Source organism: Erinaceus europaeus, chromosome 20, assembly GCF_950295315.1.
Source record: "Erinaceus europaeus chromosome 20, mEriEur2.1, whole genome shotgun sequence".
Taxonomy (NCBI): domain Eukaryota; kingdom Metazoa; phylum Chordata; class Mammalia; order Eulipotyphla; family Erinaceidae; genus Erinaceus; species Erinaceus europaeus.
The window spans coordinates 16,195,623-16,215,159 of NC_080181.1; the positions used below are offsets into that span (position 1 = coordinate 16,195,623).

The window sequence follows — 19,537 nt, forward strand, 5'->3', positions numbered from 1 at the left end:
GGCTCAGACTGGGATCCTTAAGCCAGTCCTTGTGCTTTATGCCTTGTGCACTTAACCTGCTGCACTACCGCTCGACCCCCGATTTAAACTTTTGAGAGAGAGGGTGTGGGTAGATAGCATAATGGTTATGCAAACTGACTCTCATGCCTGAGGCTCCAAAGTCCCAGGTTCCATAAGTCAGAGCTGAGCAGTGTTCTGGTAAAATTAAATAATTAATTAGTTAATTAATTAATAAAAGAAAGATAAAACTTTTGAGAGATTTCCATCCTCTCTAATAAATAAGGGTCTTTGCTAAGGAACAGTTATGTTTGAGCCAGGAGTTCATGGGCTGTGACTTAAACCCTTTCTATTTTTTAAAAAAATTTTAAATATATTTTTTATCTTTATTTATTTATTGGATTGAGATAGACAGAACTGAGAGGGAAGGGGGTGATAGACAGGGAGAGAGACAGAGAGACACCTGCAGCACTGCTTCACCACTTGTGAAGCTTTCCCCCTGCAGGGGGAGACCAGGGACCTCGAACCTGGATCCTTATGCACTGTAACATGTGTGCTCAACCAATTGCACCACCACCTGGCCCCTCTATTTTTCTAAAGACTTTTATTTTTTTTTAATTTTTAAAATTATCTTTACTTATTTATTGGATAGAGATAACCGGAAATTGAGAGGGAAGGGGGAGGTAGAGAGGGAGAGAGACAGAGAGATACCTACAGCCCTGCTTCACCACTCGTGAAGCTTTCCCCCTGCAGGTGGGGACTGGGGCCTTGAACCTGGGTCCTTACTCACTGTAATGTGTGCACTCAACCAGGTGCACCACCACCCAGCCCCAACTTTGAACTCTTTCAATGGCATCAAGTGAGGAAGAACAACCTGGTGCCTGTTCACAGCGGGCTGTTCTGCTCCGTTTGTTGGAGAACTGGGGATTATTAGCCCATGGCACTATCGCACTTCCCCCACTTGCCCTGGTTAGTGCAGCCCCCGTTCCCTCTGAGGACTTCTTCCTACCTGCTGGGGATAAATGTGTGCAAAAGGAGAGGATGTGAGGCTTAATGATTTAAAGAAGCCGACTGGAGCTGTGCAGGTACAAGGTGCTGATACTTGGTCTCCCCAGTTCCTGCCCTCTCAGCACTCTCATGTCTCCTGGCCTTTCTCTTTGTCTGCAGCCGGCTGCTCTGATGCCGAAGGGGAGGCAGAAGGCGCCACACTCGGATGCCCCCCTGGGCCCGCCCACCTGCCTCTGGCTGGAGTTCGCTGGCCTCTTCTTTCTGGTCCCTTGGGCCACGGGTGTGGCAACACCAGGTGGGCCCTCGGGCCACAGCCCAGGGGGGCTCAGCTGGGCTGTGCACCTGGACAGCGGGGCAGGCGAGGGGCTGAAGATGTTGGAGCAGCAGGCTGATGCCTTGGCCCAGGCCGCGGGGCTGGTGAATACCGGCCGCATTGGGGAGCTGCAGGGCCACTACCTCTTCGTGCAGCCTGCTGGGCCCAAGCCGGTGGAGGTCATCCGGCGACAGGCAGAGGCTGTGCTCGGGATGCACAAAGCCGTGCGTTGGCACTCAGAGCAGAGGCTACTGAAGCGGGCCAAGCGCAGCCTCCACTTCAACGACCCAAAGTACCCGCAGCAGTGGCACCTGGTGAGTCCCCCCCAGGTCCGTAGTGCCAGATGGATGCATCTGGCCGCCTTCTCTGGAGTGGGCTTGATGGGCTTCAGCGACCCCCATCCTTTGCGTGCGGAGAGGTTCCAGACGGGGTGTGGGGGTAGGGGGACCGGGTGGTGGTACTCCTGGTTGAGTGCACACATTACCATGCACAAGGACCTGGGTTCAAGCCCCTGCTCCCCACCTGCAGGAAGACACTTCACAAGCAGTGAAGTGGTACTGCAGGTGTCTCCTCCCCGCCCCCCATCTCCCCTTCCCTCTCAGTTTATCTCTGTCCTATCAAATAAATAAATTAAGTTAAAAAAGAGGTTTCTGGGGGCACCTGTGAGGGGGTTTTCTCCTTGGTCTCACTTTACCAACAGTGATTAGGATTCTGAGCTTAATCTCTTGCTCTGCTGTGTGCTAGCACATGCCTTTGGGCAAGCTGCTTAGCCTCTGTGTGCCTCAGTTTCCCTGTGTGTAATACCTCACTGTTACGCTTTCTACCTACTAGTATTCTGACTAGGAGACATGAATCAGAACGATGCCCAGTACACAGCAGAGACTTTATTAGTGTGGGCTACTAACATCACTATGGAGTGTCCAAGTCACCTTCAAACTATACAGCTTAGTAGGTGTGCTATCTAGGTCCAGAGATAGGTCACCCTGTATAGCATATGTCTTCTCATATGTGAAACCCTGGGTTTGAGCCTCAGCACCACATGGGAGTACCGTGGATGGCACCAGGGGAAGCTCCATGGATGGTAGAGCCATGCTATGGTGTCTCTCTTCTCTCTCTGCTTTCCTCCCTCAGTCTCTCTAAGAAATAAAGAATTAAAAAAGTTGACCCAGGGAGGGTACTCAGCAGTGGTACCACATGTGTTGTGGGCTCACTCCCTGGCACTGCAAAATCTATAGAGTCAGTGTGCCACCTAGCCCTTAAGTCCAGACCTTGGCCCACCCTCCTGAAGAGCCTGGCTGTGACACCACTGTCATACGGCCCTCCTTGCTGTCCCTTCATGTGGATCTGCAGCTCCGCACCCCTGGGCTTACTCTTTGGTGGTGGCCAGGCATGAAAGACCAGGCTGGGTGTCTGGGATGCTCAGGCTTTGAAAATCCTCCCTGACCCTATCTCTCCTACAGAATAATCGGCGGAGCCCTGGCAGAGACATCAACGTGACTGGAGTCTGGGAGCGCAATGTCACTGGACAAGGGGTGACAGTGGTGGTGGTGGATGACGGCGTGGAGCACACCATCCAGGACATTGCACCCAATTATGTGAGTGGCCTTGGACTGCTTCCTGCCGCTCCCGGGGCTGACCTGCTCCTTGGTACTGCCTGCGGCCAGGCCCCTTTTGTAGCAGCCACTGGGTCAGAGACAGACCTGGGAGCTGGGCTGGTGTCCCTCCAGCTCTCCTGTTCCCCAAGCTTGCCAGGCTGGCACTTGAGGCACTGGGAGTGGCCCTGCTCTGGCAGAGGGAGAGGACCCCATGTGTCCTTCCTGGTTCCTGCCTCTGCTCCCTGACCAGCTGAGTCAGGCGTGGCTCCTGCAGGCAGCTCTGGTACCTTCCCCTCTCTGAAGCCTGACTGATGGGCTCTGTCTCCTTCAGCCCAACCCTGGAGTAGCCTCCATTTCTCTGAGGGGTGGGGGGGAAGTCTACTGAGACCCGTGGCCTCCTCAGCTTTTGCCTTGTGTGTCCTGTCCCCACAGAGCTAGGGGGGACCTGCTGCCTTGTCTCAAAACCCTGAACCCCCAGTGGTCCCTCTCCCTGAGTCACAAGACCAGGGAGTTACCACATGTCGTCCTCTTTCACCTGAATTTTACAGAGTCCGGAAGGCAGCTATGACCTCAACTCCAATGACCCTGACCCTATGCCGCACCCTGATGAAGAGAATGGCAACCACCACGGCACACGGTGTGCGGGGGAGATCGCTGCGGTGCCCAACAACAGCTTCTGTGCTGTGGGCGTGGCCTATGGGAGCCGCATAGCAGGTACCTTCCTCAGTGACCTTCCTGCACTCACACACCCACACCCGGCAAAATCCCACACCCCGAGGAGCCATGTGCACTCCCCCACAGCACACAAACCACACACATACAACTATGCTGCACACACCACACACACATAGCTTCACACACACCTCCACAACACACAAACCACACACATAAAACTACACTTCTCGGGACCCGTTTAAGGATCCTGGTTTGAGCCTCTGGCTCCCCACCTGCAGGGGAGTCGCTTCACAGGCGGGTGGTGAAACAGGTCTGCAAGTGGTCTCTCTTTCTTTCCCCCTCTCTGTCTTCCCCTCCTCTCTCCATTTCTCTTTGTCCTATCCAACAGTGACAACATCAACAACAATAATGACTACAACAACAATAAAACAACAAGGGCAACAAAAGGGAATAAGAAGTTTTTTAAAAAACACACTTCACAAACCACACACACCATATGCACATATAGTCTCACCACACACATGATATACACAGACCCACACACACAACTATACTTCACATACTCTCTCCATTCCACACAGATAGCACACGCTCCACAGCACACATAAAACTATGCACACATATACACACACCATACTTATACCCACACCACAAGCATAACAGCACTTCACACAACATACACACAGCTACACTTCACACACTTACACACCATACCACACACACTCACCGTCACATACCACATCTCACACACATACATCTATACCCCCACGAATATCACTCACTTACACACAGCCCAGCACACAGAGTAATCTTACAGCAGGTGTCTGTAGGCCAGTCAGGGCAGTGGTTTCGAGTGTGTTTTGGGTGGCGACCCCTCTATAGAAAGCAGATTAAGATGGAGATGTTTTTGCTATGGGACAGAGGCCTCAACGTCCACCTGCTCAGCCTCTTCCCTTTTTCTGATCCTGGCAGTGCCTCACTAGTAGCCTGGCTCATTGTAATATCCGCTCCTATACTCCTGTCCAGAGGCTTCCTCTCAGACCCCTTACTTGTGGGGGCTGCCTTCCCACCTCACTCCAGCTCCCAGGCTTTCTGGTGGTCTCTACTCTCCACCGTCCCCACAGAGCTGAGCTGCTCTGGTCCCTTGGGGGCTGTTCTGTGTCTCCTTCCCCTCTCAGTCTTTTTTTCATCAAGTCAGAAGGTAAAGAGAATGAATGGCGAAGCCCTCTGCACAATTCCTGGGATATGAATGCTACCTCTGGACTGAATGGATTGGTTGCATACCTCTAATGCTCCAGCAGAGGGCAGCAGCTCTCTCTAAAAGAACATGCAGAGGACACCAGGAACTTCAGGGCACATTTCCCTTCTGAAGGCCCCCTTGTCCCTCAGGACTCCCAGGGTATGTCCCACCCCACCTTAGAGGACAGTGTTACTTATCCATGAGCCTCTAATAATGGTTTTAAGAACCTCCTATTAGAAACCTATAGACCGGGAGTCGGGCGGTAGCGCAGCGGGTTAAGTGCAGGCGGCACAGAGCAAGGACCTGAGGCGTAAGGATCCCGGTTTGAGCCCCCGGCTCCCCACCTGCAGGAGAGTCGCTTCACATGCTGTGAAGCAGGTCTGCAGGTGTCTATCTTTCTCTCCCCCTCTCTGTCTTCCCCTCCTCTCTCCATTTCTCTCTGTCCTATCCAACAACAACATCAATAACAACAGCAATGAAACAACAAGGGCAACAAAAGAGAATAAATAAATAAATAAAATATTTTAAAAAAAGAAACCTACAGACCAGGTAGCACAGCAAGTGTTTCAGATCATTAAGGAAGCAGGTAGGGGCCCTCAGCTCACTGCTCTCCGGCCTCCATGAGCCATGAAGTCCCGGATCTAGCATTATGTCAAAGGACCTTTCTACACAGGTACATACACACGAGCTGAAAAATCCCATAATGTTCAGGAGAGCTCAGAAAGGAGTACCCAAAGGCAGTCCCCCAAGGGACTGAACAGTGAAGAGTCTGTATGACCTCACCACCTAGGTATCCGGGTGCTGGATGGACCCCTGACCGACAGCATGGAGGCCGTGGCGTTCAACAAGCACTACCAGATCAATGACATCTACAGCTGCAGGTGAGCTGGCCTGGGCCAACGACGGGGGCCCCAGAAGCCTCCTCCAGCAAAAGAATAGCGGGTCCCACAGCTCCTCCAGAGCAGAACAGGACCCGGCACACACCCCTCACTAAGGCTGCCACACTCCTGTCACCAGGATCCAAGCCAGAGGTTCCTCTGCCTTAAGCTTCATGTTGCCCCAGTAAACAAGTTGCCATACAGAGTACCCCTCCCCACTACAGGGAGACTTCTGGGAGAAAGTGGGCTTTCCTCTCCAGCCACACCAAAGCTGAGCCATCAGCCTCCCAACACCCTTTACACAGAAACAGTAAAGCAGCTTCAGAAGAAACTGGGGCCACTGAGACAGCTTACCTGGGAAAGTGCCTTCCTTCTCAGGCTCTCGACCCAGGTTCAAGCCCCCAGTACACCACATCCAGCACCGTGGTGCTGGGGGAAACTTCAGTGCTGTGATGTCTCTCCCTGTCTTTCTATCTGAAAAAGTCACCTCAGAGCTGGGAATTCTTGACAAAAACATAACGAGTGGGAGTCAGGCGGTAAGTAGCACAGTGTGTTAAGGGCAGGTGGCGCAAAGTGCAAGGGCTGGTGTAAGGATCCCAGTTCAAGCCCCCAGCTCCCCATCTGCAGGGGAGTCACTTCACAAGCAGTGAAGCAGGTCTGCAGGTGTCTTTCTCTCCTTCTCTCTGTCTTCCCCTCCTCTCTCCATTTCTCTCTCTGCCCTATCTAACAAAGACGACATCAGCAACAACAATAATAACTACAACAACAATTTAAAAAAAAATTAGGGGCAACTGAGGTTGTTGGGCAGAGAGGTAGCTCAGCAGATAAACAGAGGACTTGCAAGCCTAAGGCCTTGGCTTCAGTCCCCAACACTGTTTATACCAGAGCTGAACTGTCTCATAAGACATGGGAGGGGGGCAGGTGGTGGCACGCCTGGTCACCTAGTGGAGTGTACATGAACTGCAAGCATCTGGGTTCAAGTCCCCGGCCCCCACCTACAAGGGGGAGCTTCACAGTCAGTGAAGCTGTGCTGCAGGTGTCTTTATCTCTTTTTTTTTATTATTAACCAGAGCACTGATCAGCTGTGGCTTATGGTGGTGTGGGGGATTGAACCTGGGACCTCAGAGCCTCAGGCATCACAGTCTGTTTGTATAACCATTGTGCTATCTACCCCCACCCTTTTCTCACTCTGTCTCCCCTTACCCTCTCAATTCCTCTCTGCCTCTATCCAATAAATAAATAAATACTTTTTAAAAAAAAATTTATTATCTTTATTTATTGGATAGAGACAGCCAGAAATTGAGAGGGAAAGGACTGATAGAGAGGGACAGAGACAGAGAGACACCTACAATACTGCTTCACCACTCATGAAGCTTTCCCCTTGCAGGTGGGGACTGGGGGCTTGAACCTTGGTCCTTCTGCACTGTAATGTGTGTGCTCAACCAGGTGGGCCACCACCCAGCCCAAATAAATACATTTTTAAAAGAAGGAATGGAGGCAGAGCATAGTAGCATTCCCTGATGGTACCTGTTTTCCCCCACGTAATAACTCCCCAAAGTATTACCTGTGACCTCCACCATGAGGTATATTTCCTCTTAGAGAAGCAATAGAGAACTCAACCTAAGGGCCTGCAAGGTAGGAATGCTGCTGCTTTTGTGGGTGCTCTACCTTCGGGCATAGTTTGACCTCTGGGTCAGAAGTACAATGACACCACCACCGCCACCCCCTGTCCTGTGTACACACACATACACACACACACACACCCTGTCTCCTGCTCCCTGAGCCTAACAAGTACAATGACCCCCATCCTGTGTACACACACACACACTACACCACACACACACACACACACACACCCTGTCTCCTGCTCCCTGAGCCTAACAAAGGATTTCAGCCACAGGCTAACGTCTTCAACTGGAAAGGTTTCCAGTGAAAAAAAGAACCTGAGTACACTTTTTACATGTTGGAGGGAGGGCCAAACATTTGACCCCTGTCTTTTAGTTTTGGGGTTTCCAACCTTGGCCCCTTCGGTGGCCAGCTGGGACTAGAAGGCCACGGGCAGCCACAGCCTAACACTGACTCTCCCCTCTGGGCATTTCTCAATAGCTGGGGACCAGATGACGATGGAAAGACGGTGGATGGCCCCCACCAGCTCGGAAAGGTGAGCTTCAGGGACACTGCAGGAGACCTGGGACCCTCTGTCCGGCCCTAGAAAAAGCACTACCTCTCACTGCCCACCTGCAGTGCCAGGCCTGTACCGCCCAGCCCTCCCACCTCCGTTCAGGAGAGCTCCTAATGTGGAAGAGAGAGCATGGACACTCACCGTTAGAGCAACACCCGGGTTTCTGTCTCTGATTCTGTTCTCTTGTCCAACTGCCAAATGAGCACGTCAGCCAACAGCATCCATCCTTCCATCTCTTTTCCCCAGGCCCAGTGTCCTGTGGGCTTTAGGTCTGTCCTTTCTAGAAAGGGAGGGAGGGGCAGCAGTCAGTGTGGAGGCAGAGGTCTCTGCCTGTCTCAGCAAACCCCCTCAGCTCTCACCCCTTGTTTCTGCTCCCCAGGCAGCCCTGCAGCATGGAGTGATAGCCGGCCGCAAGGGTTTCGGCAGCATCTTTGTGGTTGCCAGCGGCAACGGAGGCCAACACAACGACAACTGCAACTATGACGGTTACGCCAACTCCATCTACACGGTCACCATAGGTAGCAAGTGGCTGCTGGCTTTCTGAGAGTGAGAGAGATAGAGAGAGAGAGAATGTGAGTGAGAGAGAGAGAAAAAGACTCAGTGGTGGGAGGGTTCTATGCCATTGTGTGGCTCAGTGGTCAGGGGATTGTGTGTCTTGTGTGTCTTGACTCAGTGGTGGGGACATTGTTTAACAATCTTTGTGTTAAAGTGGTGGTAGTGTACTTTTTTTTTTTTTTTTAGTACTTATTCCCTTTTGTTGCCCTTGTTGTTTCATTGTTGTAGTTATTATTTTTATTGATGTCATCATTGTTGGACAGAGAGAAATGGAGAGAGGAGGGGAAAACAGAGGGGGAGGGAGAGAAAGATACCAGCAGACCTGCTTCACCACCTGTGAAGCGACTCCCCTGCAGGTAGGGAGCCTGGGGCTCAAACTGGGATCCTTACTCTGGTCCTTGCACTTTGCACCACGTGCGCTTAACCCACTGCGCCACCGCCCGACTCCCAAAATTAATTTCATTTTCATGAAAGAAAGGACCCGACTCCTGGCACTGCTCAACTGTGGCATGTGAGGTGCCAGATATTGAACCTGGTGCAACTGGGTTACCTCCTTGGTCTGATTGAGTATCTTGGAGCATGTGTTTCATTGGTGGAAGGGCTGTATACTCTGTATGAGAGAGAGATTGATCTATTGATTCAGTAGGTGGGAGGACTAAGTACCGAGAGTGCCGGGATGATGCATATATGTGAGATACAGTAGGGGGGTTGTGAGGCTTGGGGCACCCCAATTTCTGTGTATCACTCTAAATGTGTGAGCACAGGCTCAGTTAGTTAGGAGGGACTAGCCCTGCTCCCAGAAGCTCTCGGATTGTCCCGCCCCCGATTCTGGAAACACACTAAGCCCATCATCTGGAGACACCCCATCCCACCCGCCTCCACCCACAGCAGCTGCTTAGGCCTCTGGCTTCCTGCTCCGAGTCTTCCCTAACCTTCCCCCACCAGCCTAAGTTAAAGGCCTTTCCTGCAATGCCCTCGCAGCATCTGCCACCCAGGTGTGTAGTTTCACTGGAGTCTGTGTAAAGCATGGCCCAAGGTTACAGGTCCCTCTGCCACCTGAGGTGGCCTATGTCCTGAGGAGCTGGGCACCTTGAGTGGCCTGGGGTGCTCTGATTTTCCTTTCTTCTCCTCTTCCTCTTTCTCCTTTTTTTTTTTTTTAATATTTATTTATTTATTTATTCCATTTTGTTGCCCTTGTTGTTGTTATTGATGTCATCATTGTTGGACAGGACAAAGAGAAATGGAGAGAGGAGGGGAAGACAGAGGGGGAGAGAAAGAGAGACACCTGCACACCTGCTTCACTGCTAGTGAAGAGACTTCCCTGCAGGTGGGAAGCTGGACGCTCGAACCAGGATCCTTACGCCAGTCCTTACGCTTGGTGCCACCGCTGTACTACCACCCGGCTCACTTTTTTTTTTAAAAACACATCACCAAGAAAAGAACCCAAGGCTTTATTTATGTGTGATACTGACTAGCCTTCTAAGCCGAATTTTTTTTTCTTTTCTTTTTAGATTTAAAGGGAGGGAGAAAGAGAAAGGACAATACCACTCTACTGTCCCTGGAGCTTCCTCATAGAGCTCCCGTGTGGTGCTGGGGCCCAATCCCAAAACCCTGGCCTGGGGCATGTGGCCTTGCTGGGTGAGATGTCACCCAACCCCACTGAGATGATTCTGTCACCTCAGGACAGCCTCCTGGGTATGGCCCAGAGACAGTGCTGACGCTGCCTCCGTTTCTCACCCACCGTCTCTGTCCCCAGGTGCCGTGGATGAGGAGGGCCGGATGCCATTCTACGCAGAGGAGTGTGCCTCTATGCTGGCCGTCACCTTCAGTGGTGGGGACAAGATGCTCCGGAGCATTGTGAGTGCCTGCCTGGCTCACAGGTCCCTGTGTTCCATGTCCATTTGTCCTACCCCTAGGTTTCCCTCATCCCAGACATCTGTCCCCTCTAAGCTCAGCCCCTGTGGGAAGAACAGAGTGAGGACTTTGAGCGCATCTGTGCCAGCAGTATTCACCTGAAATGTTTTCCCTAACAACTCTGATGTTGGAAGAACAGTTCAGCATCACACCGATTCAACAGCTTGTTAGAGATATTTCCCTTGAGTGGAATTTGGGCTCTGGCTCACTTCTGTGAGCTTACAAAAGAAATCCTCCTTCAAACAAACAAACAAACAGAAAGAAATCCTCCTTCTACAAGTCTTCAGCCTTGTGTAAATACAATGTCGCCTTCATCCTCTAGAGTAAGGTGTGTGCTGTCTTTGTGGTGTGGGCGGGAAGAGGAGTCGGGAATGTGTTCACCTGGCCACATAGGAGCTCTTTCCATGGAGCTTCTCTAGATGTAGGCGCCTTCTAAAGACTTTGGGGTTCAATGCTGCACCCGCTGGCTTAGCTCCATCCCTGCAGGATCAAGCCAGGTCTCTGCTGTCACCCTGGAGCCTCTTGCCTGTCTCTACCTGCTTTTAGCAGAGTACTTTGAGGACAGGGGACTCCAGACAGGCGCAGGGCAGAAGGCAGATGCCTCCATTGGCCCCCAAACTGGCAGGTCTCTCTGGGGCCTTTGGGGATTAGGCTGCCATGTCTTATCTGCCAGGTCAGGTTCATTTTTCAAAACTTAAGATTTTTGTCTTGCCAGTAAATGACTTCTGGTCAACACAGTGTTCCAGGGCTCTGTGTCGACTGACCTCTGGCCCCTTCCCCTACCCCAGGGAGAAAAGGGAAAGGAGAGGACTCAAGTGAAAGGTTGGCCTTGCCCAGAAATGAAGAGAGTTGGCTCAGCCAAGTTCCCATCTTTGGAGTGGGCTTGCCTTAAGGCTGGTTTCTGTTGATGACCCAGCAAGTATGGAGCAGCGTGTCACTGTCCTCCCGAAGCCTGGGAGTGGAGGCATCACTGCCCACCATCCACCTGCCTGGGCAGCTCCAGGGCCCTGCACCCACGGGCAAGTTCATGGGCCTCACGACTGCACACTGGGCTGTGTCACTGGGAGGCTGTTTCCTTAACGGGAAGAAATCAATCTGCTCCCTGGCACACCTCAGGCTGCCCTCTCCCACAGAGAGTTTTCCCTGTTCTCCCAGGAGGGTAGGGTGTCTGCATAATTACATCCTGTGACAGCTGCTGTAACAGCTGGAAGGGAAGCCAGGAATACAAGGGCAGCTCTTGGCAGTAATGAGAACCCTGGCATCTGACCCAGAAGAGAAGCGTGTAAGAAAGGAACTTCTGGGCTTTTTTTTTTTTTTAAGAATTTATTTATTCATGAGAAAGATAGGGGGAGAGAAAGAACCAGCCATCACTCTGGTACATGTGCTGCTGGGGATCAAACTCGGGACCTCATGGTTGAGAATCCAATGTTTTATCCACTGCACCACCTCCCAGACCACGAGGAACTTATGGGTTTTTATTGTTTTGTTTTTTTCTGATGCTTTTCCCTTTTTAAAAAAAATTTGTTTATTTATTTCCTTTTTGTTGCCCTTGTTGTTTTTATTGTTGTTACAGTTGTTGTCGTCGTCGTTGGATAGGACAGAGAGAAATGGAGAGAGGAGGGGAAGACGGAGGGGGGGAGAGAGAGACACCTGCAGACCTGCTTCACCGCCTGTGAAGCAACTCCCCTGCAGGTGGAGAGTGGGGGCTCGAACCGGGATCCTGATGCCAGTCCTTGTGCTTTGCACCACATGTGCTTAACTCACTGTGCTACCACCCGACTCCCTCCCTTTTTTTATTTGTTTTATTTGGTTTAATCTTGTTTTGCCCACAGCATCAGTCAGCATTGGCTGTTTTTAGTGCCAGGGAACTAAGCTGGGACTTCACCTGATACTTGTTTTGTTATTTACTTGCTTCTACCAGAGCACTGCTCAGCCCTGGTTTATGGTGGTGCTGGGGATTGAACCTGGGACCTCAGAGCCTCAGGCTTAAAAGTCTTTTTGCATAACCATTATGCCATCTCCCCAGCCCCCTAGGACCTCTCAGATACAAGTCCTGTGCACTGTCACTGCACTGCTCACTCTCCCTGGCCCTCCCCAGTCCTATTTGTTTCCAGTTAAAGGCAGAAAGAGAGAGAGAGATAGTCAAAGAGACCATTGTGTGGTGGGGCCCAAGTTCAAACCTGGTTGCACACGGGGCAAAGCAGTACACTATCTGAGTGAGCCACCTTGCCAACCCGCCCTGGTCCTAATGTTGGCATCATTGGTGAAGGGACTGAAGTGACACAGTGGGAAGCAGATGCCCTCTCCTGGTCTCTGGCTCCCTCTGAACAACTCTCCCCTCCATCCCCACCCCTTCTCACCTCCCACCCCAGAACCACCGGGAAAGAGGGGAAGCTCATGGAAGCCACAACGAGGTGCCGGCCCAGAGCTGGAGGCAGCTAGTCCCATCCTTGGCCTCGGGCCGGGCGGGCAGCCAGTGTAGACATAAGCTCATCGCGAGCCACCCACTGGGGTGGGCAAGCAACCGCCGCCCCCTCCCTGGGAACACTCTGCCTTTGTTCATGTTGACGTCGCGGCAGCCCCTATCGCTCAGCTGCCAAGTTGAATTTCCTTGAATGATGCTGTCATTGTTGTCCCAGCTCCAGCTGCGGCCCTACTGCTCCCTAGCCACTTCCTCTGTCTGGCGTGGTGGTGGGTGGCAGGGGCCTGAGTGTTGGGAGCAGGGCCAGGGGTGGGGATGTGGGAATGAGGTATCTGAACGTGAGGCCTCTGCCAGGTTAACACCTCTTTCCCTCTGCACCGGACTCTCATAAGTAGTTTTGTGGGGGTTTTTTTTGTTTTGTTTTGAGATTTTTATTGACTAATGAGAAAGATAGGAGGAGAGACACAGGAGGTAACCAGACATCACTCTGGTATATGTGCTGCCAGGGATTGAACTCAGGACCTCACGTTTGAGACTCCAGTGCTTAATCCATGGTGCCATCTCCCAGACCACCATAAGTAGATCTTTAAAATTCCAAAATCTTTTTCTCATTTCTAGAAGATTCTCTTGAAAGGCCCAGAAGGACTTAGCAAGTCCTTTGTCTTGGCCTGCCAGTGGGCCTCCCTCTGGTCAGGGAATCACCCACCTTCCCAGCTCAGTTTCTGACTCTCCCACCACCCAGGTGACCACTGACTGGGACCTCCAGAAGGGCACAGGCTGCACGGAGGGCCACACAGGGACCTCAGCCGCAGCCCCCCTGGCAGCCGGCATGATCGCCCTGATGCTGCAGGTGCGGCCCTGCCTCACCTGGCGCGATGTCCAGCACATCATCGTCTTCACAGCCACCCAGGTGAGAGCCTGTGGGGGCCAAGTCAGCCCCAGACTTCTGTACCAATGATCAGGAAGCTTCAGATTCTCAGTGTCCCTAACATAAGGGACTCAGTTCCTCTCAGTGGCACGTGTTGCCCCATCAAGACCAGAGACCTCACTTCACTCGCACCTGTTCAGCTGATGCTGTTTCACTGGCATGAGAGCACTCTGGCCATGCTCCCTCTAGAGCCTGGGATCCCAGCCCCACCTCAGGAAGTGAGTCATCCTCGTGGTGACATCATGGGACTCTGACCTTTGGATCCGGCTTTCCTTGGGGGATCTATCCCTCCTAATGCCTTCATGACAATATGGACTGACTGGACCAGAGAGCGGGCAGGGAAGCCAGAGTTAGGATGTTGAGGTTACCTTTGTGTTTTTTTATTTTTGGTGCAGAGAACCCAATACAGGGCATCATTGTACTCAAACCATGTGTTTCTCCACAGACCTTCATTCCTGACCATTTTTTTTAGGAAACTCCTCAGCTCTGGAATACCTGGGGCATCAGCCATGCAAGTCCTGTATTGTGCCACTGGGTATCTTCCAGGAACTTTGTTGTTGTTTTCTTTTAAAATTATTGCAGAGCAGGGAGTCGGGCGGTAGTGCAGCGGGTTGAGTGCACATGGTGCAAAGCACAAGGACCGGCGTAAGGATCCAGGTTAGAGCCCCTGGCTCCCCACCTGCAGGGGGGTTGCTTCACAGGTGGTCAAGCAGGTCTGCAGGTGTCTTATCTTTCTCGCTCCTTCTCTGTCTTCCCCTCCCATCTCAATTTCTCTCTGTCCTATCCAACAACAACGACAACAATAGTAGTAACCGCAACACCGATAAACAGCAAGGGCAAAAAAAGGGGGGAAAAATGGCCTCCAGGAGCGGTGGATTCATGGTGTAGGCACCGGGCCCCAGCGATAACCCTGGAGGCAAAGAAAAGAAAAAAAGAAATCTTTAAAAAAAAAAAATTATTGGGAGTCGGGTGGTAGTGCAGCAGGTTAAGTGCAGGTGGCACAAAGCACAAGGACCAGCAGAAGGGTCCCGGTTTAAGCCCCTGGCTCCCCACCTGCAGGGGAGTCGCTTCACAGGCGGTGAAGCAGGTCTGTAGGTGTCTGTCTTTCTTTCCCCCTCTCTGTCTTCCCCTCCTCTCTCCATTTCTCTCTGTCCTATCCAACAACAACAACAATAACTACAACAATAAAACAAGGGCAACAAAAGGGAATAAATAAATAAATATTTTTTAAAAAATACTGCAGAGCAGAGGCAGGGTGGTAGAGCACAAGGACCTGGGTTCAAGCCTTCAGTCCCCACCTGCAGGGGTAAACTTCAGAAGTGATGAAACAGTGCTGCAGGTTCCCACCCCCCCATCTCCTTCTTCCCTCTCAATTTCTATCTCTATCCAAAATAAACTTTTTTTTTTTTTTTTTTTTTTACCAGAGCACTGCTCAGCTCTGGCTTAGGGTGGTACAGGGGATTGAATGGACTTTGGAGCTATCTACTCCCACCCAATAAATAAAACTCTTTAAAAAAAAACAAAAGAAGCAGAAAAAAGGAAGGAAGAAAAGAAAGATTTCTTTAGACCCATCCAGGAGGAGAGCTCTGGACTCACAGGCATTAGGCCCCACATATACTGGGGTCCAGTTCTGACTTCTCTCTCTTGTTCTCTCCATATCACGAAAGAATGAGAGGGTAAGGCCAGAATATTGATCAGCTTTGGCATGTTGAACCTGGGACCCCTGGGCCTCAGTCATACAAGTCTAATGTGTTTCATCTGTGCTATTTCTGTTACCTTAAAAGAAAGCCTTTAGAGTAGCAACTGGAGAAAACTTTTTTTTTTAACCAGAGCACTGATCAGCTCTGGTGGTATAAAAAATTGAACCTGGGCAAGGACCAGCATAAGGATCCGGTTCGAGCCCTCGGTTCCCCACCTACACAGGAGTCGCTTCACAGGCGGTGAAGCAGATCTGTAGGTGTCTATCTTTCTCTCCCCCTCTCTGTCTTCCCCTCCTCTCTCCATTTCTCTCTGTCCTATCCAACAACAATGACATCAGTAATAACAACTATAATAACTACAACAATAAAACAAGGGCAACAAAAGGGAATGAATAAATAAATATTAAAAAATTATTTAAAAAAAAGAATTGAACCTAGAACTTTAGAGCCTCAGGCATGAGTCTCTTTGCATAACCATTATACCATGAGAAAAACTTCACTGTTATATCATCAGACTTGTATGCTTGAAGTTACCAGTTCAGTGCCCCATACCACATGTATCAGAGTGGTATCTAGTTTCTTTCTCTTTGTATCTCATAGGAAACTCTCAGCTTGCCTCCCATCTCTCTCCATCTCTATCTCTCCCTAATAAGGTTAAAAAAAAAAAAAAATTAGGGTGGAGGGTAGATAGCATAATGGTTATACAAACAGACTCTCATGCCTGCAGCTCCAAAATCCTGGGTTCAATCCCCCGCACCACCATAAGCCAGAGCTGAACAGTGCTCTGGTTAAAAAATTTTTTTAAAAAATTAATTAATGCCCTTATAAAAATGTACTTTAAAATTCAAGAGACTAACCTGGACCTCATTCCTTCCAGTATGAGGATCGGCGAGCAGATTGGGTCACCAACGAGGCTGGCTTCAGCCACAGCCACCAGCACGGGTTTGGCCTACTCAACGCTTGGAGGCTGGTTAACGCAGCCAAGGTGAGGGGGCCTACTAGGGAGTCATTCAGGGAAAGGCTAGACAAGGGGGGCTCAGTGCCCAAAACACTTCCTGGGACCTCACAGGTGCTTCAGAAAGGCTCCTTCATTTCACTTCTTAACTACTTTTACCCTCAACCCAGCTGCTTCCCAGTTTACAAATGAAGACGCAGGCTCTCGGGGGTAAGAAATTCTCATTGAGGCTCCACAGTCCCGGGTTCAAACCCCTGCATCACAATAAGCCAGAACTGAGCAGTGCTCTGTTTAAAAAAAGGGGTGGGGCAAGTGGTGATGTACTCAGTCAAACACCCATGCTACAGTGTGCAAGGACCTGGCTTCACCTGCAGGGGGAAAGCTTCATATGTGATGAGGCAGAGCTGCAGGTGTCTCTGTCTCTTTCTCTATCTTACCTTCTGAATTTCTGTCTGTCTCTATTCAATAATAAGTCATAATCATAATAACACAGGCTTCTCAGCTATGACTGAAGTTTTGAAACTGCAAAGAGTATAGCGGACCTCAGCAGGACTTGGGGCACAGCTAGGGGTGTGGTTCTCAAAGGGCTGTGTGTCCAGACACAGCCATTTCCTCTGGCTCCATAATTTGGCGCCACGGGAAGCATTTTAGGGTGGCAGCAGGAGCTTTGGGAGTGGAAGAAGGTGATAAGGAGCATTAGAACTCTAATATCTTATTCCTGAGAGAGAGAGATCATTCTTGTTTGATCACACACCATCCCTCCTGTCCCTTAACAGATCTGGACGTCTGTCCCTTACTTAGCCTCCTATGCCAGCCCCATGTTAAGAGAGAACAAGGCAATCCCCCTGTCTCCCCACTCGCTGGAGGTCCTCTGGAATGGTAAGTAGTCAGCAGAAAGGGGGTTAACCCGGGGCCTGAGGTTTGGGGCGGAGTGCCTCCGGGAAGCTCAGCTCATCTTATCCTGCCTGCCGGATTCTACCCCCTTCCTTGGAAGCTGAGCTCCAGCCAAACCTGGAGAGTTTTCTTTGACCATTTTAGGACATGCTGCTGCTTCTGAGTTGGCTGGCCCCCCAGGCGATTAAATAAGACCTTTCTCCTGAGTTACTCGTAGTGGGGAGGAGCCGCAAAGGCTAGCCGGAGGGGTGGGACTGGGACCTGGGAAGCATTGAAAGCAGTTCCTTTCTCTTCCCTGCGAGGAACTTGCCACATGGCTCTTCTCAGCCCAGTGGCATTAGGATGAAACAGAGGAGCTGGGGGTCCTTCCTTCCTTTGGTTCTCAGCTTGTCTGACACAGAGGAGCTGGGGGTCCTTCCTTCCTTTAGTTCTCAGCTTGTCTGACACAGAGGAGCTGGGGTCCTTCCTTCCTTTGGTTCTCAGCTTGTCTGACACAGAGGAGCTGGGGGTCCTTCCTTCCTTTGGTTCTCAGCTTGTCTGACACAGAGGAGCTGGGGGTCCTTCCTTCCTTTGGTTCTCAGCTTGTCTGACACAGAGGAGCTGGGGGTCCTTCCTTCCTTTGGTTCTCAGCTTGTCTGACACAGAGACAGTGTCGGGACAGAGGGGCAGGTAGAGGTCACCCCAGGCACTGGTCGCCCCCCTGCCCCCTGCACTTGCTGCATTCAGGGCCACAAGCATTATCTGAAAGCTGCACGTCAGAAATGTGGTTTTCTGTCAAGCACAGAGGTTAAACCCCTTCCTAGAGCTGAGAACACAAGGTTGGGGAACAGCGACGGAGGACCGTCTGTCTTCAGATTTCTCACAGTTGCTGCTTGAGAGCTTCCCCTGTCTCCAGCTCCTGGGGGCATGTTTCTCTCCCTGGAGGATTTTGGCAGAGTTAGTCACTGTTTCTTTGTGAAGACTGAAGCAGGCCATGCTTTGTGCCCAAACTAGGACTCCATTGTCACTTTTCCCAACCTCCTCAGAAGTGATCAGACCATTCCAAGAGGTGGAATGACTAGGAAGACAGCTCAGAGCGCTAACTCACCTACCTGATGTCCCAGAAGCCACAGATTCAATCTTCCACCACCTTATGTCAGAACTGAGCAGTGCTCTGGTCCTTTCCTCCTCCCTCATTCTTTCTCTCATAATAAATAAATAAGTAGATGATTCTTTTTTTAAGAGGAGGAAATGCAGCCCAGGGGTTGGCATAGTGGGTAAAGTGTTGGACTTAAAAGCATGCGGTCCTGAGTTCAACCCCTGACATCGTATATGCCAGAGTGATGCTTTGGTTCTCTCTATCAGTAATAAAAGAGAAAGTGCAGAGCCACGCTGTGGTGCACCTGGTTAAGCGCACACCTACAGTACACAAGCAGGTTCAAGTCCCTTGTCCCCATTTGCAGGGAGAAAACTTGACGAGTGGTGAAGCAGGTCTGCTGGTGTCTCTCTGTCTCTCACCTTATCCCCCCCTCCCCTCTCAATTTCTCTCTCTCTTTCTTTTTTTTCCTCTCTCCCTTGCCTCTCTCAATTTGTCTCAAAATATACAAGTAAATTTTAAAGAAGGAGAAGGAAAGGCTGAAAAAAGTTGTTCAGAAGGGAGGAGCAGAACCAGCTCCCCAAGAATGGACCCCCCCAAGAGTTCTGTTGTCTCTCATCCTCTCCATGCCCAGCACTGACCCTGTTTCCCTCTACATGAAAGGAAGTCCATGGGCCCAGTTCATTGGATTTTCCGTAAAAGGAATGCTGTCTTGGAAAGGGCATAAAGGGGCGGCCAAGGCAGAGAAGTACAGGAACATTCCCAGGAATGCAGTGGAGTCAGAAGCCCCAGGCTCTGCACGCACACCGTCTGGGACCAACTCAGAAGAGGACAGGGGTCCCCTCTAGCTCTTTGATCCCCTGCTTCCCACTAACCAAGAGGTGTTCCCCCAGCATGCCTGATGAGCTTTCCTAGGCATGGACGCTTCTGGCAGCTGCTCATTTATCATTTGAAGCAAGAGGAACAAGATTTAGGAGATGGTTGTGGGCATGGCTCAGTGGTAGAGTGCAGGTGGCGCAAAGCACAAGGACCGGCGTAAGGATCCCAGTTCGAACCCCGGCTCCCCACCTGCAGGGGAGTCGCTTCACAGGCGGTGAAGCAGGTCTGCAGGTGTCTATCTTTCTCTCCTCCTCTCTGTCTTCCCCTCCCTCTCTCCATTTCTCTCTGTCCTATCCAACAACGACAACAACAATAATAACTACAATA

General features: G+C 51.0%; 1 protein-coding gene across 4 annotated transcripts in view; it reads left to right on the forward strand.

Moving 5' to 3' along the window:
• The window catches only part of PCSK7 (proprotein convertase subtilisin/kexin type 7), a 30,352-nt gene that overhangs the window by 4,464 nt on the left and 6,351 nt on the right, over positions 1–19,537 (forward strand). For all 4 annotated transcript variants that reach the window (XM_060180002.1, XM_060180003.1, XM_007522974.3 and 1 more), the window contains 10 exons: positions 1,165–1,632; positions 2,779–2,913; positions 3,462–3,627; positions 5,619–5,709; positions 7,813–7,867; positions 8,268–8,406; positions 10,200–10,300; positions 13,522–13,689; positions 16,285–16,392; positions 17,139–17,241. In XM_060180002.1, coding sequence (XP_060035985.1) covers positions 1,165–1,632; positions 2,779–2,913; positions 3,462–3,627; positions 5,619–5,709; positions 7,813–7,867; positions 8,268–8,406; positions 10,200–10,300; positions 13,522–13,689; positions 16,285–16,392; positions 17,139–17,241 — 1,534 coding nt within the window. The remainder of the gene's footprint in view (positions 1–1,164; positions 1,633–2,778; positions 2,914–3,461; positions 3,628–5,618; positions 5,710–7,812; positions 7,868–8,267; positions 8,407–10,199; positions 10,301–13,521; positions 13,690–16,284; positions 16,393–17,138; positions 17,242–19,537) is intronic.